Source organism: Erpetoichthys calabaricus, chromosome 2 (assembly GCF_900747795.2).
Source record: "Erpetoichthys calabaricus chromosome 2, fErpCal1.3, whole genome shotgun sequence".
Classification (NCBI taxonomy): Eukaryota; Metazoa; Chordata; class Cladistia; order Polypteriformes; family Polypteridae; genus Erpetoichthys; species Erpetoichthys calabaricus.
In genome coordinates this window covers 186,174,842-186,190,483 of record NC_041395.2, presented here as the reverse complement: position 1 = coordinate 186,190,483, position 15,642 = coordinate 186,174,842, and the positions used below count along the sequence as shown (strand labels likewise).

General features: G+C 35.7%; 1 protein-coding gene across 4 annotated transcripts in view; it reads right to left on the bottom strand.

The window, feature by feature from the left end:
• LOC114646619 (AMP deaminase 3-like) overlaps positions 1 to 15,642 on the bottom strand; it is a 131,213-nt gene that overhangs the window by 35,552 nt on the left and 80,019 nt on the right. For all 4 annotated transcript variants that reach the window (XM_028794894.2, XM_028794893.2, XM_051922037.1 and 1 more), the window contains one exon: positions 8,641 to 8,863. In XM_028794894.2, the coding sequence (XP_028650727.1) occupies positions 8,641 to 8,863 (223 nt within the window). The remainder of the gene's footprint in view (positions 1 to 8,640; positions 8,864 to 15,642) is intronic.

Sequence of the window (15,642 nt, the reverse complement as noted above, 5' to 3'; positions counted from 1 at the left end):
TCTAAAGATTATTTCTAATGCCTTTTTTCCACTAGTACCAGAAATCAGAATGAGGAAAAGAGCATGTTTTCAGGTTATTTGTCCATTTCAAAAAAGAACCCCTTAGGAGGTGTTGCATTCTTACCAGCAAGCAGAAAGAAGGGAAATTACGGTGATGCTAATTGTTCTTAAAAATTTTTGCTTGTGCTGTTTTTTGCCCTTTTTTTATGCTGCACAGCATACTTATACACAGAGCATTATATTAGATATTGAAATTTACAATTAATAATTACTTGGCACTTCATTTGTACACCAGTATACTGTTACTTTTATTACACTATGCACTCATTCATCCATGCACCCATCTTATACAGAACAGGGTCATGGAAAAGTTCATGGCTTGTGCCTCATATTTCATGAACACTATGCATAAAACACAGATATAACACAAAGTATGTGAAATGCAAACAACTACACTGATTCTTTGAAAATGGTGTGCACTAAAATAATTCAGGTACCGACTTATGATAACATGGGTTGTAACTAATAAAAAAACTGTGACATCTTCAAGACCTCACTGAGGCGTTACAAGGCCAATGCAAGTTTAAAATGAAAAACAGAAGTGAACTATATCAAGAAATGTTTCTAAAAAGCTTTGATAAAGCCACAGCTGCCAGGGTATGTTCTGGACCCTAATGACCCTAACCAAAAAATAATGGTAAATTTAATAAATCATTTGATTTCTGTATGCTCCAATGGTATTGTATTATGTTTTATGTGGACGATACTCAGTAATATCTCAAAAAAATAATTCAAAGGCTAAGCAGATGATGTGTGATCAGGAGACTAAAGTACCAAAAGGAAAAAGGTAATATTGTTATTACAGGGAGCATGCTATTGAAGTGGTTACCAAGTTCGGTCCTAGGGGACTCCTGTGACTGCAGTTTTTTGTTCCAAACCAGCTTTACAATCAATGAGTTGTTTTACCTTTAACTGATCTCATTGTTTAATTACCTGAATGTTAATTAGGCAATATTACCAGATAAGATCTAGAATAAGCCAGGTCTCCAAATGAGGCACTCTATAGGAAAAGACAGGATTTGCAATACCAATTTAACCTCTGGACTAATAAAGAAAAGGAACAGCTTATCTTTAAATTGTGACATCATTATTATGAATGTAGAGAAAAGGCCAATAAGATTTTAGCCCAATAATTCCACAAGCAGGAAGACTGTAATGCAATAACCACAATTAACAACACAGACGGAGACAAAATTATTGACCATTCTACTCAGTTTAAAGAAGATAAGACACCATCTAATGAGTTTCTTGATTCATTAGAGATAACACGGCTAGATGCTGTTAGTGCTGCAGAACTGGATAAACCTCTGACATTTTCAGAATTATTAGATGCTATAAACCAACTTCTAAGTGGGAAAGCAGCTGGCTCTGATGGCTACCCAGTGGAATTTTATAAAAAAAATTCACAAATAAGTTAGCTCCACTATTATTAACAACGTTTATAGAAGCTAAAGACAAAAAAATTCTACCTCAAACTTTTTTCCAAGCATTAATTATCAACCTTCCTAAGAAGAACAAGGACCTACCACAATGTACATCATACAGACCAATCTCTGTTCTGTATAACAATGTTAGGATACTCTCCAAAGTTCTAGCCAGAAGGATTAAGAAAGCGCTTCCTTCTGTAATATCACAAGACCAAACAGGATTTATTAAAGGCAGACCCTTAACTTCTAACCTTTTAATTTGTTTAATGTCATATACAGTATTCACTCATTATATCTAACACCCAAGAGATCTTATTATCTTTAGATGCATAAAAAGCATTTGATATTGTTGAATGGGACTATATATTCACCAAAATTGCACAAATTTGGGTTTGGCCCAAACATATGTGCATGGATCAAATTACTTTATACTAGTCCAGAAGCCTCAGTTCGTATTAACAACATTATTTCAGATAACTTCAAACTAGAATGTGGTACTCGAGAAGTAGGCCTCTTATCACTTTTGCTCTTTGCAATCGCCATTGAACCATTGGCCGTATACTTTCGAAACACATCAGAGATAAAGGGGATTTTCAGAGAAGGACCTGATATGCAAATGATATGGTACTGTATATATATTGGACCCACAAAATTCTGAGCCAGCAGTCCTAAAAGCATTAGCAGATTTTCCAAAGATATCTGGACTTAAAATCAATTTGAATAAAAGCGTGTTCTTTCCAGTTAATTCTCTAGCACGTAGTATTGGACTGGACACCTTCCCATTTATCTTAGCAGCTCAGTTTAGGGGTAAATATTACAATATGTGGGTTTTATTATTTAATATTACAATAAATACATAAAGCTCTCGGTCAACAAATTTTTCTGTTTGCATGGAAAAAAAATTGAACAAGACTTGTCTAGATGGTCTACCCTCCACTTTACATTAGCAGGGAGAATCAACATTGTTAAGGTGACCATCCTTCCCAAGCTACTCTTCCTATTTCAAAGCATCCCATATACATTAACAAATAATTTTTTTAAGAAATTAGATTTAATCATAACTTCATTTATTTGGAATTCATAACATCCACACATCCAAAGGGCGGCTCTACAATGACCTAAAGCAGAAGGGGACATGGCACTACCCAACTTTCAATTTTATTACTGGGCAGCAAATATACAAGCTATAAAGGCTTGGGGCCTCATGTATAAATGGTGTGTACAAACAAGAATGTTGTGTACGCCCGTTTCCATGCTCACTTCTAAATGTATAAAAACTAAACTTGGTGTAAAACTACACACATTTTAACGGCAGGGTCCCTCCTTGTGTATGTAAGTTTCTGCTTAGTTCTGCTAACTGGTGGCACTGAGCGTCAAAGCAGTGCTACTGTTTCTGTGATCTGCTTTTCTTTTTTAGATTCACATCTATTATGCAGGTTTTATCAAATACACCAAAATTAATTACATATTGTTTCCAAATTTAGTTCACTTGATTGTAATCATTTTGTAACAATACAGTTGTGGCCATAAGTTTTGAGAATGACACAAGTATTGGTGTTCACAAAGTTTGATGCTTCAGTGTTTTTAGATCTTGTTGTCAGATGTTTCTATGATATACTGAAGTATAATTTCATAAATTTCAAAGGCTTTTATTGACAATTACATTAAGTTTATGCAAAGAGTCAATATTTGCAGTGTTGGTCCTTCTTTTTCAAGACCTCGACAATTCACCCTGGCATGCTGTCAATCAACTTCTGGGTCAAATCTTGACTGATGACTGCTCAATCTTGCATAATCAATGCTTGGAGTTTGACAGAATTTGTGGGTTTTTGTTTGTTCACCCACCTCTTTGAGGATTGACCACAAGTTCTCAATGGAATAAAGGTCTGGGGAGTTTCCTGGCCTTGTTGTTCCCCGAGCCACTCAGTTGTCACTTTTGCCTTATGGTGCATTATTTGTCTGCATTAATGTGCTGCTCTTTAGTGCACAGAACATATGTCACATTGTGCAAGCATGTAAAGTGCTGCATATATAACGTGGCACACAAACATGGCTTGCCCGTACCTTAAGAGATGCTGTATGATGAATCTGACCCTGACCTACCAAAATGATCAGCCAAATCAGAAAGAATACAATTAGCAGAATGTAAAAACAGGTAATCTGATGCAGTGTTTATTTTTTAATCAATTCATTTAATTTGTGGTCAACATCTGATAGTCCAGCCCTTATATACAGTACCTTAGATCACTGGCCATATTTCTTACAGCATCCACTACTGCATTTTGTTACTCAGAACAGTGTCCGTCTACACACAGCCAGATGGACTCCCATTGGTTTCTGAGGCAGAAGTGAGAGTGCTTTTGCAGTTGTCCTTTAACCAAACACTGAATGTTTGTGAATTTCCCCTTGGGTTTAATAAAGTATCTATCTATCTATCTGAATGGAAGGTGATATTCATATTGATTTGCATATTAAAATATGCAAAATTTTGGGAGGAGTCGGGGTGGAGAAGCAGGTGCGTTACATTTCACACTGACTGGGATTTATGGAGCGGAAGTGTGTGGAAGTCGGCTTATGCACGATTTTGTGCATCTGAATTTTTTTGTGCATACACACATTTCCACTTTTTCCCATACGCCATGTTTTAGTGTGAATTCTACGCATGGTGTTATACATGAGGACTGTGGACCTCGACACAAATCATTGAATTTCCACAAACCTGGTCTGCAATAGAAATAAAATCTCGCAGTACTTCTTTATATTCCTGTCTCTGTGCTCCAGTTAATACAAACTACCGTTATTACACTAAGAATCCAATTGCCTTTCATTCTCTCAGAATATGGAACCAATATATGAAGCACTTTAAAACAGAAAAGCTTTTATCTGTTGCACCTCTACATAGCAACCACCTTTTTCCACCCTCTCAAACATATACACTATTCAATGTCTGGAAAATGTCTGGGATTAAAACACTTACAGACTTGTACATAGATAATGTCTTAGCATCCTATGAACAATTACGCTTCAAATACAACTTCTCATCAACACAATTCCTCCACTACTTTCAAGGTAGAAGCTTTGCTAAACAGAACCTGCCCAATTTTCCTCATCTTCCACCCTTTTCTATTCCAGAAGAATTATTCATCAGTCTTGAAGACTCAGATAGCATCTCTACAATTCTTTAATAAAAATATTTTAAAGTCTCTTCCTTTCAAAGACACATTGCATTTGGGAAAAGATCTGTGACTCAATATTTCACAAAAGGAATGGAAGGGAGCCATGCACAGAATTTACTTGAGCTCTATATGTGTAAAGCATTTAGTCATTCAACTTAAAATATTTCATTGAGTGAATTTATCTCATTTAAAACTGTCCAAAATTTTTCCAGGGCAATATTCAAACTGTGAATGTTGCAATCTAGCTCCAACCTCACTGGGCCACATGTTCTGGTCATGCACCAAATTAACAACATTTTCAACAAAAATCTTTGCATACCTATCAACCAGCCTTGTTGTCACAATCACTCCTCACTCATTAACAGCTGTGTGTGGTGTACTCCCAGATGGCCTTAAAGTGGAGAAGGAAAAACTAACTGTAATATCCTTTTTTACACTACTAGCACATAGACTTATCTTGCTCAACTGGAAGATCCCACCCCACCACTCTTAAGTCAGTGGGTAACTGATGTTCTACTGTATACTACAACCCCAATTCCAATGAAGTTGGGACGTTGTGTAAAATGTAAATAAAAACAGAATGCAATGTTTTGCAAATTCTTTTCAACCTATATTTAATTGAATACACTCCGAAGACAAGATATCGAATGTTCAAACTGATAAACTTTATTGTTGTTTTGCAAATCTTCACTCATTTTGAATTTGACGCCTGCAACACGTTCCAAAAAAGATGGGACAGGGGCAGCAAAAGACTGGGAAAGTTGAGGAATGTTAAAAAAACACCTGTTTTGAACATTCCACAGGTGGACAGGTTAATTGGAAACAGGTGTTTGTCATGATTGGGTATAAAAGAAGAATCCCCAAAAGGCTCAGTCGTTCACAAGCAAGGATGGGGTGAGGTTCACCACTTTGTGAACAACTGCGTGGGCAAATAGTCCAGCAGTTTAACAACAACGTTTCTCAACGTACAATTGCAAGAAATCTAGGGATTTCATCATCTACTGTCCATAATATCATCAAAAGATTCAGAGAATCTGGAGAAATCTCTGCACATAAGCGGCAAGGCCAAATACCAACACTGGATGCCTGTGACCTTCGATCCCTCAGGCGGCACTGCATTAAAAACCGACATCATTCTGTAAAGGATATTACCACGTGGGCTCAGGAATACTTCAGAAAACCATTGTCAGTTAACACAGTTCGTCGTTACATCTACAAGTGCAAGTTAAAACTCTACCATGCAAAGCGAAAGCCATACATCAACAACACCCAGAAACGCAGCCAGCTTCTCTGGGCCCAAGCTCTTCTGAGATTGACTGACACAAAGTGGAAAAGTGTGCTGTGGTCTGACGAGTCCACATTTCAAATTTTTTTTGGAAATCATGGACATCATGTCCTCCGGGCCAAAGAGGAAAAGGACCATCCGGATTATTATCAGCGCAAAGTTCAAAAGCCAGCATCTGTGATGGTATGGGGGTGTGTTAGTGCCCATGGCATGGGTAACTTGCACATCTGAGAAGGCACCATTAATGCTGAAAGGTACATGCAGGTTTTGGAGCAACATATGCTGCCATCCAAGCGACATCTTTTTCAGGGACGTCCCTGCTTATTTCAGCAGGACAATGCAAAGCCACATTCTACATGTGTTACAACAGCGTGGCTACATAGTAAAAGACTTCGGGTACTAGACTGGCCTGCCTGCAGTCCAGACCTGTCTCCCATTGAAAATGTGTGGTGCATTATGAAGCACAAAATACAACAACAGAGACCCCGGACTGTTGAGCAACTGAAGCTGTACATCAAGCAAGAATGGGAAAGAATTCCACCTACACAGCTTCAACAATTAGTGTCCTCAGTTCCCAAATGCTTATTGAGTGTTGTTAAAAGGAAAGGTGATATAACACAGTGGTAAACATTCCCCTGTCCCAGCTTTTTTGGAACATGTTGCTGGCATCAAGTTCAAAATGAGTGAAGATTTGCAAAACAACAATAAAGTTTATCAGTTTCCATCCATCTATTATCCAACCCGCTATATCCTAACTACAGGGTCACGGGGGTCTGCTGGAGCCAATCCCAGCCAACACAGGGCACAAGGCAGGAAACAAACCCCGGGCAGGGCGCCAGTCCACCGCAGGTTTATCAGTTTGAACATTCGATATCTTGTCTTTGTAGTGTATTCAATTGAATATAGGTTGAAAAGGATTTGCAAATCTTTGTATTCTGTTTTTATTTACGTTTTACACAACATCCCAACTTCATTGGAATTGGGATTGTACTGATAAAAATCTAATTCTCACTTAGAGGATCTATTCAAAACTTTTTGGCAGGATCTAATCTATAACATTTTAGAATAAGCTTCCATTTCCAGGCAAAGGATACCCTTCTTTTCTTGCTCCTTTTATAGAGTTGTTGCGGTTGCTGACTCCTCTCTCTTTGTCTTAGGTGGGGTTCGAATTTTGCTTTGATATGTTAAATTTGTCTTCACTGTATGGAATTTTATCTGTTTCTAATTAAAATAAAAAATGAATATATAAAAACATAATTAACTGGTCATTTTTATTTTCAAATTCTGCATTGTACATTCATACAAAACTGAAAAATGTTTGTATTTTGTCATACTTTTAAGCTCTTACCTCACTTCTGTTTCTGTTCCTATTAATTCAGTTTTGGAGGAGTTTGCTTTATTAATTGTATCCTGATAATGACAATTAACAAGTAGACGTCAGGGCAAATGACACTGAATGTTGAAAGGTTTCAATTACTTCAGTGTCATACTGATTAGCATTGTTACAACTGTAGTAAGTAATTCTAAATAATGTTAAAAAAGAGGATAAAATACATAAATGTATCTCCATGTAAAATATTTAAATGTTTGCTACATTCAAATACAATTTAGCAATCCAGTTTTGAAATTTTCAGGTGTCAAGCTTCTCATTATTCTGTGTCATTTAACCCTTGTACAGTATCTACCTAGTTAATTGTTAATTGTTATGATTAGAATTCAAAAAGGTAGTAAAGTCCACAGAAAAGGTAATTAATTCAAAAATGACCAAAGACAGTTAGAAATTAAAACTACTGCAACAAACAAATATTTATTAATTTATTAGAAATTTAAATATCATACCATTGCTCTTTTCTAAATGCAGAATAGAAAAATAATACCAGCTAATTAAAAATCAAAGGATAATTAGATGTAAAAATGACTCACTGATTGTGAAACTGGTTGGAATCAAAACCTGCAGAGTGACTGAACTTGGAAACCACTGGAAAAACGTCTTATATTATACTATAGTATAAGCATCTATAGAGAAGGTAAGGAAAATAAATCTTCAAAACAAGAGATGCTAAACCAAATTTGTAGTCAAAACATTGCTGAAAGACATATTACTACCTTGTTTTAATTACCCCTAACTACCTCTGAAGAAAGATGCTATTTTGAATAGAATGCAAAAAATCTATACAAGCTGCTGGATACTGTCATCTTAAATAGGAGGAGCATGATGACATGACACACCAGGTGGTCTCTAGATCAAGTCTTCAGCAATGGGCATAGAAACCAACAGCTATGCAAAAATAGATACAAAATTCTGATGACCACACAAAAAAGAAAACATATGTTATTGTTAGAATAACAATATAGTATTTACATTCCCTAAAATTAATGTGTAAATTTCCAAAAATGGAGCAAATAAGCTCATGGATGTCAGCACATATTTACAACTAACATGTAATATTAAACCATATGAACAAGTGGTCATATGTAAGATATGACTTATCATGTATGAAATAAATTAATGTGAAAATGCTTGTATGTTTTGAAAGATTAACACAAAATTTCCTTTGAGTAATAAAATAATATATTAGCAATTCCCCTGGTGAAGTATTGACATATAAAATGTGTTTTTTTTTCAGAGAACAATACAAACATAGTACAATTTAAAAGAACTTTAAAAATTTTGTACAAGTAACCAACTTACGTAGGGCCATCTGCTATAAGAGCGAGAATTTGACTAAAGTCAATAGCAAATGTCTCCAGGTCTGGATAGGGGAGGCTCCGAGGCTCTGATGCAGTTTTTGCATCACACTCTTTGTCATAAACATGGACAATGCCATCTTTCATCTTCAATATATAATTTAGATCTTCTGGGATACTGCTCATAGAATATGGATCTTCACCAGCTTTAGGACTGGGATGGAAATCTAGGGAAGTTAAATAAAAATTCATGTACACAATAAATATTAAATCGAGGAAGTGGAACAATTCAAAACAATATACATCAAATATTAACACATATGCAAGTGGTTGTTCTGCTGCGCTAGCAGTCTAATAGAGTTCCAATTAAAATTGTTCAGAGATGCTGATGCAGTCGCCTGTAAGTAAATAATTTATAGACGGGAAATGGCATTCTGTAAGATGATGGCATAGAAAAAACCTGATTTATGGTGTTACATGTTGTCAAAAGATATTATTTTGACTGCTATTGCTTCTGTGTTTTCTAATATTCTGAATAGTCAGCAATGTAAACAGTAAGTTTTGAAATTTTTATGCTAAGGTGAGGACCACAGAAAACTTAGTAGCCCCTGAAAAATTTGTTAAGAAACCTTGCACTATTAAAATAACATGAAAATACTCATAAAGTGTCTAAACTTAAAACAGACTGTCAGAAGGCTGAGAGAAAATAAAGCAAAACTAAATTAGAAGTCCATTATGAAATAATGAAGATTTATATAACTACTGGTAAATACAACACAGCAGTCCAACTTGAGAGGCAGTTCCACTTTTTTAAACACATAAATGATAATGTTGGAAAACTGAGACAATTATTTTCAACTATTGATCGTCTCTTAAACCCAGCTCTATTGGTGGACTGGCATCTCTAAAATACAACACAAAAAGTTAGGCTTTTGCTGCATTTTTAAAGATAAAGTAAACAATATTAGATGTTGAACCTCTTTGTGCTCATTGCAGTGAATTAAATATATTAAAATAGGGTTACCTGAAGTACATTGAATAACTACTCAACTAAAACTTGTGTCCATTTCCCAGTACCAGTAGGATTTTTCAAAGAGGTTTCTGATGTACTAATTGATGGTGTAGTAGAAGTAGTTAAATGTTCATTAGATAGTAATGTTTTCTCAGATTCTGTAAAATAATCTTGACCCTAGTCTTAGATAACTCTAGACCAAACTATAACTTGCCTGTAAAATACTTCAAAATGTAAGTTTTCAGAAGCTAAATGTTTACTTGAATAAAAACTCTCTCCTTTATGAGTTTCAGTGAAGTTTTAAATCAAAAGCACAGAAACTGTGCAATATAGTTTATGATTTGCTGACAGTAATAACATACCTGCACTTATTCTCTTAAACTATGTCCACACTAATACATTTTCAACAAAAACAATCAATGTCTAAATTAATGTTTTCACATTGTTTATAAAAGCATCTCTGTCCACACTAAGTTAACCGAAAAAGCATATGACATGGATGTTCATCTGCACTGCACATGCTCACATCAGCAAAAAAGTACTTAAAATGAATTTTTGCAATACTGTGGCAAATGGTAAATATTTGCCTTTTGTGCATGTATTTGCATTGAAACTGTACAAAATATTATTTTGATACATACAGCTTAGCAACATAATACACACCACGGAAAACAACTCCTCCATGTCCGCTAGGTTGGAATATAGTTTAGATCCATGAACAGTGACCAATCAGGATAAGGGGAGGGTGTAATGAGCAGAATCCAATCAGGTAAGGACTAGGGAATCCATTCCCGGGCTCCCGGAATTCCCGGGAATGAAACTGCTGTAATTTCTGGGAAAACGGGAACGGCCAAGCTTGCATATATAGCTTGTAAAAATGTAAAAATCGATCAAGAAATAACAGAGTTATAGTTGAAAATAATTAAGGTGGTGCCATTGCTGCAGTTTGCACTTCATCAGACAACAGCTTTGAACAGCAACTTGAAATTGCAATGCGTCAGTCTGTTGCATCTGCATTTTCTGTGCCAAGAAACTTGCCATCACAGAATGATGACAAGAAACTGGATGCATCAGTAAAAGCTGAAATGGCGGTGTTTCAGAGCAACGGCAAGTGCGGGCGTTGTTTAGAACAAGTGTATCAGTATTTGATGATTGTGCCGCCTACTTCAGTGGCGGCAGAGCATGCTTTCTCAGCGGCTGGCGTACTTCAGCACGAAGGTGCGTTCTTGCCTGGACTACCGCACGCTGGACATGTTAATAATAATAATAATAATAATAATAATTCATTACATTTATATAGCGCTTTTCTCAGTACTCAAAGCGCTATCCACACAGGGAGGAACCGGGAAGAGAACCCACAATCTTCCACAGTCTCCTTACTGCAAAGCAGCCACCTGCTGCGCCACCTGTGAGGACATTGTGCTTTCTACGCTCTTATTACCACAACTAAAGATATATGTACTTATATGAGAGCATGAACTGCTTGTAGATAAGGTTAGTCTTTTATTTGTGTCAACATATTGCAGTAGTTTTATTAAAAATAAGTGTCGGTCGTTCTAAAACCGTTCACATGTGAGATGCCCGTGCATTGTGTCATGTCATCCCCGGGAGCCTGGGATTCCCGGGAATGAAATGCGGGATTCCCGAATTCCCGGGAATTAATTCCCTAGTAAGGACTAAAATCAGAGTGTGATTAGATTCTGGGTTTTCAAAGAACTGTATTTTCGCCCATTCGCCCATTTGCTTAAAACGTTTTCCAAAATATTAATTTTTGTGGGTTTAAAATGCCATCAGTAGTGTGGACGAAAGCCATTTGACACCATAGACCATAGTATTCTTATTAATTGCCTAAGCCACTGGGTCTGTAGTGTATTGCCTTAAACTGGTTTTAATTATATATAACAGAAAATTATTTGTAAGATGTGGTGATTGTATGCCAGAGGTCTATAATAAGGTATCTAGAATATATTCTGTTCCAACTGTTATTTTCAATATTCATGCTCCCATTTGGCCAGATTATTTTGAATTACAAAATAAACTATCATGGATAAGCAGATGCCACATAGCTTTACTAATCTATAGCACCTTGAGGCTATATGCCCTTTAATCAAATGCCTTACTAGCATTACAGAATGGATGAGTAATGATTCTTCTAAGTTAAACAAGGAAAAAATGGAAACTTTATTTGCTTTAAGAAATTAAATGACTGACAATTTTAGAAATAAACTGGATCATTTGCCTTTTCAAATCAAGCAAGAAATAAAGAACTTAGGTGATGTTATGGACTTGAATCCAAATTTCTAGTGACATATTAACTATTAACTTAAATCACACTTTTGTTTTTAGCTGACTAGATTACTGTAATGCAGTCCTAAAATGACTACATAAGAAACACATAAACAGACTGCAACTTGTTCAAAATGCAGCAGCAAGAATCTTAACTAGTAAAAGAAAATCTAAGTATATCTCACATTGGTTACCAGTGTCTTTTAGAATTAATTTTACAGTACTTTTAATTGTATATAAAGCCCTGCATAATCTTTCCTCTATATTTTAGAGAGTCTGTCCCTTTATATTGTCAATTGTAATCTTAGATCCTCAGACAGTAGTTTACTCATTATTCCAAAAACTAAGTAAGCATAAAAGAAGTGGCGAGATGGCCTTTTGCTGCTATGCAAAAAAAATCTAGAATGTGTTACCAATAGAGATATATCAGGCTATGGGACATGATATTTAAAAAAAACTCCTATAAACCCACTTTTTTAAGTGGGCTTTTTCATAGTTTTTTTTCTTTGCTTTTGTAACAGTTCTAACAGATTATAAAATGTATTGCAATATTATATACTTTATAGATTTGTAATCAGTGCTATTATATTTAAAGAAGTTAACATTCCATACAATCAAGGTGGAGGGGGATATGGACGTTTCAGTCTTCTAGGGCAGTGCATCATGATAGTAATGAATTACTTTCGCACATTTATGTTTCACAGAATGCCCAATGGGGGCTGGGTTGTTTTTTTTTGCCTTGGAATCCTTGTAGGTTTATTTTTTTTCCTGCTTTCCGACAGCTGGGCTTTTAGTTTTCTCTGGCCATAGCATTGGACTTACCATCATAATCATTAAAGACCTAAAAAAAATAAGTTAACAGTTTAATCCATATTTAAGGACTCTGCCGCTTCTTTTACTTTTTTCTGCATTGTGTAAGTTTAGATTTAATTACTTTATTATTTTTGTATTTAATTTTATTTAACTATTTATCCTATTTAATTTTTTCCTTAATGTCTTGTAAAGCACTTTGAGCTACATATTTTATATGAAAATGTGCTACAGAAACAAATGTTATGGTTGTCATTTTTTTTTGTTAAAATAGTAATAGAATCACAAGTCAATACCAGAACTTTGGAAGTGAGACTAATACAAGATTTTATTGTACGAAAGCAATCAAATATAATTCCTACAGATGTCTGGCTGGAAAACGTTAAGATTAATATGAAACTGCCATATTTCATGGTGACTAGTGCTGCAGATGTACAGCATGAACCTGCTCTTGATAGACTGACATTATTTTAAAGCTAATGTATTTATATTTAAATCAATGAAGACAGGAGTTTCTATTTCTGTATCTTAAATAGATGTTTATGAGAGCAAAATTAATTTGAAAATAACTTTATCACATAGTTTGGAGTTTTTTCTCCATTCACAACAACTAATGTAGGTGGTGTTTTCATATAAACAACATTGCACATTCCAATGTTTTTCCTTCAATAATCCCTTCAGTAGGCTAAACTTATATCTAGACTGAGCAAATTAATAAAATGTATTGTGATGGCAGAGTAGTTGATTATATGTCTTATCACAGTAGTGAGACTGCACATCTTTCAAGTCACATTTTAAAAAGTATTTAGCCTGGTAATCATGCTGTAGCCAAAAATATCAGAAATCAAAACTACTTTAATCAAAGCTTTGCATTTAAACTTTCTGGCTTGACATGCTTCTTATATTTTATATTCAACAAATACTATAACTTAGTTGTGTATAGTGCTCTTCAGTGAGTGCTGACGCAGTGAGCTGTAAACAATTCCCAGTTAAAATACAAGTATAGATAAAACGAATTACTAAATAGTACATTGTCCTAAATCACTAAATGATTTCTAAAAAGAAACGTTTCTCTAGAGCCTAATGATGCTTAATGATTGCTGTAAAGTTGTTTCCATCAGTAAGAAAAATTGTGGTTCTCCCATCTCTAGGAAAATTTTGGTGTCACCAGACAAACTGGTCTTGTTGCCAGTCATTTGTCAGTTTCCCAATGGTGGCAGTGGCAAGTCTTCATTAGTGAATTCCGGTGCACAAAAGGTAAGACTCATAAAAGGGCTTGAACTTTTGTTTTAATTTTTATTTTTGTACCATGATAATGACTGCTATACCTCTCATTGCTGTATATAACTACAAAATAGAGAATCAATCAACAAAGCAGGTGTCTGAGGCAAATGACACCATGTGACTGTTACAATACAAACTTTTTTCTTTCTAATGTACTGTGGTAGCTACCATTTGCATTGTCTCTGGTGACTCTTCCTGTGAAGTCAGTAGACAGATTGGGAGAGCATGAGGGGTCATGAGGTCTCTGGAAAGGGGTGTGTGGCGCTCCCAATATATATGCAAAAGGAAGAAGGTCCAAGTCTTTAGAGTCCTGGTGATTCCTGTCTTGCTATATGGTTGCGAGACATGGACGCTATCCAGTGACCTGACACGAATACTGGGCTCCTTTGGTATTGTGTCTCTCCGGAAAATCCTTGGGTATTGTTGGTTTGACTTTGTGTCGATTGAGCGGTTGCTCATGGAGTCCCGAATGAGGCGTGTTTCCCCGAGGGTGATCCGGCTTGTAAGATCCTCCTTGTTGGGGACCTGAGTGGCTGAACCAGGCCAAGGGGTCGCCCACGTAACACTGCGCTGCGGCAGATAGAGGGTCATTTCCGGAAGGCGGGACTGGACCGCGTGTTTGCCTGGGGGGCTGCAAACTGGGATCCCAAGCTGTTTCGCCATATAGTGGGTGCGGCAACGCACTGTACCAGTGCATGCTCCCCAGCTTGACTTGACTTGACTTGTATAGGTAAATAAATATAGCAGAGGGCTATTTTCCTACCAAAAAATTACACAGAACCAAATAACTCAAAATTAAACATCTGTGGGCATTTAATCCACCCACTGCCTAGCCCAGCAATACATCACCTGAATCTGGGTTGCAGATCCATAAAGTAATGCAGTGACCAAGGGGCACTGCTATTTCTTCTTCATCTTCTTGGAGATTTACCAAGTTACCTTATGATACTCTTATGATATTCTTTGATAAGCAAGGAATACTTTCTGCTTTTATAAAGTACATTTCTTAACTACCTTGAATTAACAATGAAAGCCACATTAATTAGAGAACTGTGAGTACAAATCACAAAGTTGCAGAAGAAATACATTATTCTGTTTAACAAACTACATACGATATAGACAAGTAATCCATATGAAAACCTTTATGATTTAGGGTTTTTGAGAGGTACGGAACTAATTTCTGCACAATGCTTTTTATTTCATTTTGGGATGGTTATCATTGTATTATTATTTTTGGTGACATCATTGCACAAACTTTTCTTCTTTGTTTTGGGTCACATCTGCCACAATTTTAGGATTTTTTATTACTTTAAATTGCCTGTATTGTTTACAATAACCGTTAAGGTTGGCAGTTACATGATATAAAAGTCACATAATGTATGAGATCATTATGTTTTGTCTAAGATAGCAACATGCTGTATGTAGCATCTGACATTCTGGAATTAGTATAAAAAACCTTGTTGGTTTGCAGCAAAAATCTATTTAGGGAGTCAGGACTTTTTGTTTTTTTCAACTATAAGTCTTGTGTTTTGGTTTTTCATTTGGCAGAAAAACATCACTTTTCTGTATTTTGAACATGAGTTGCTCAATGGTCTTATGATTATTTGTTCTCAT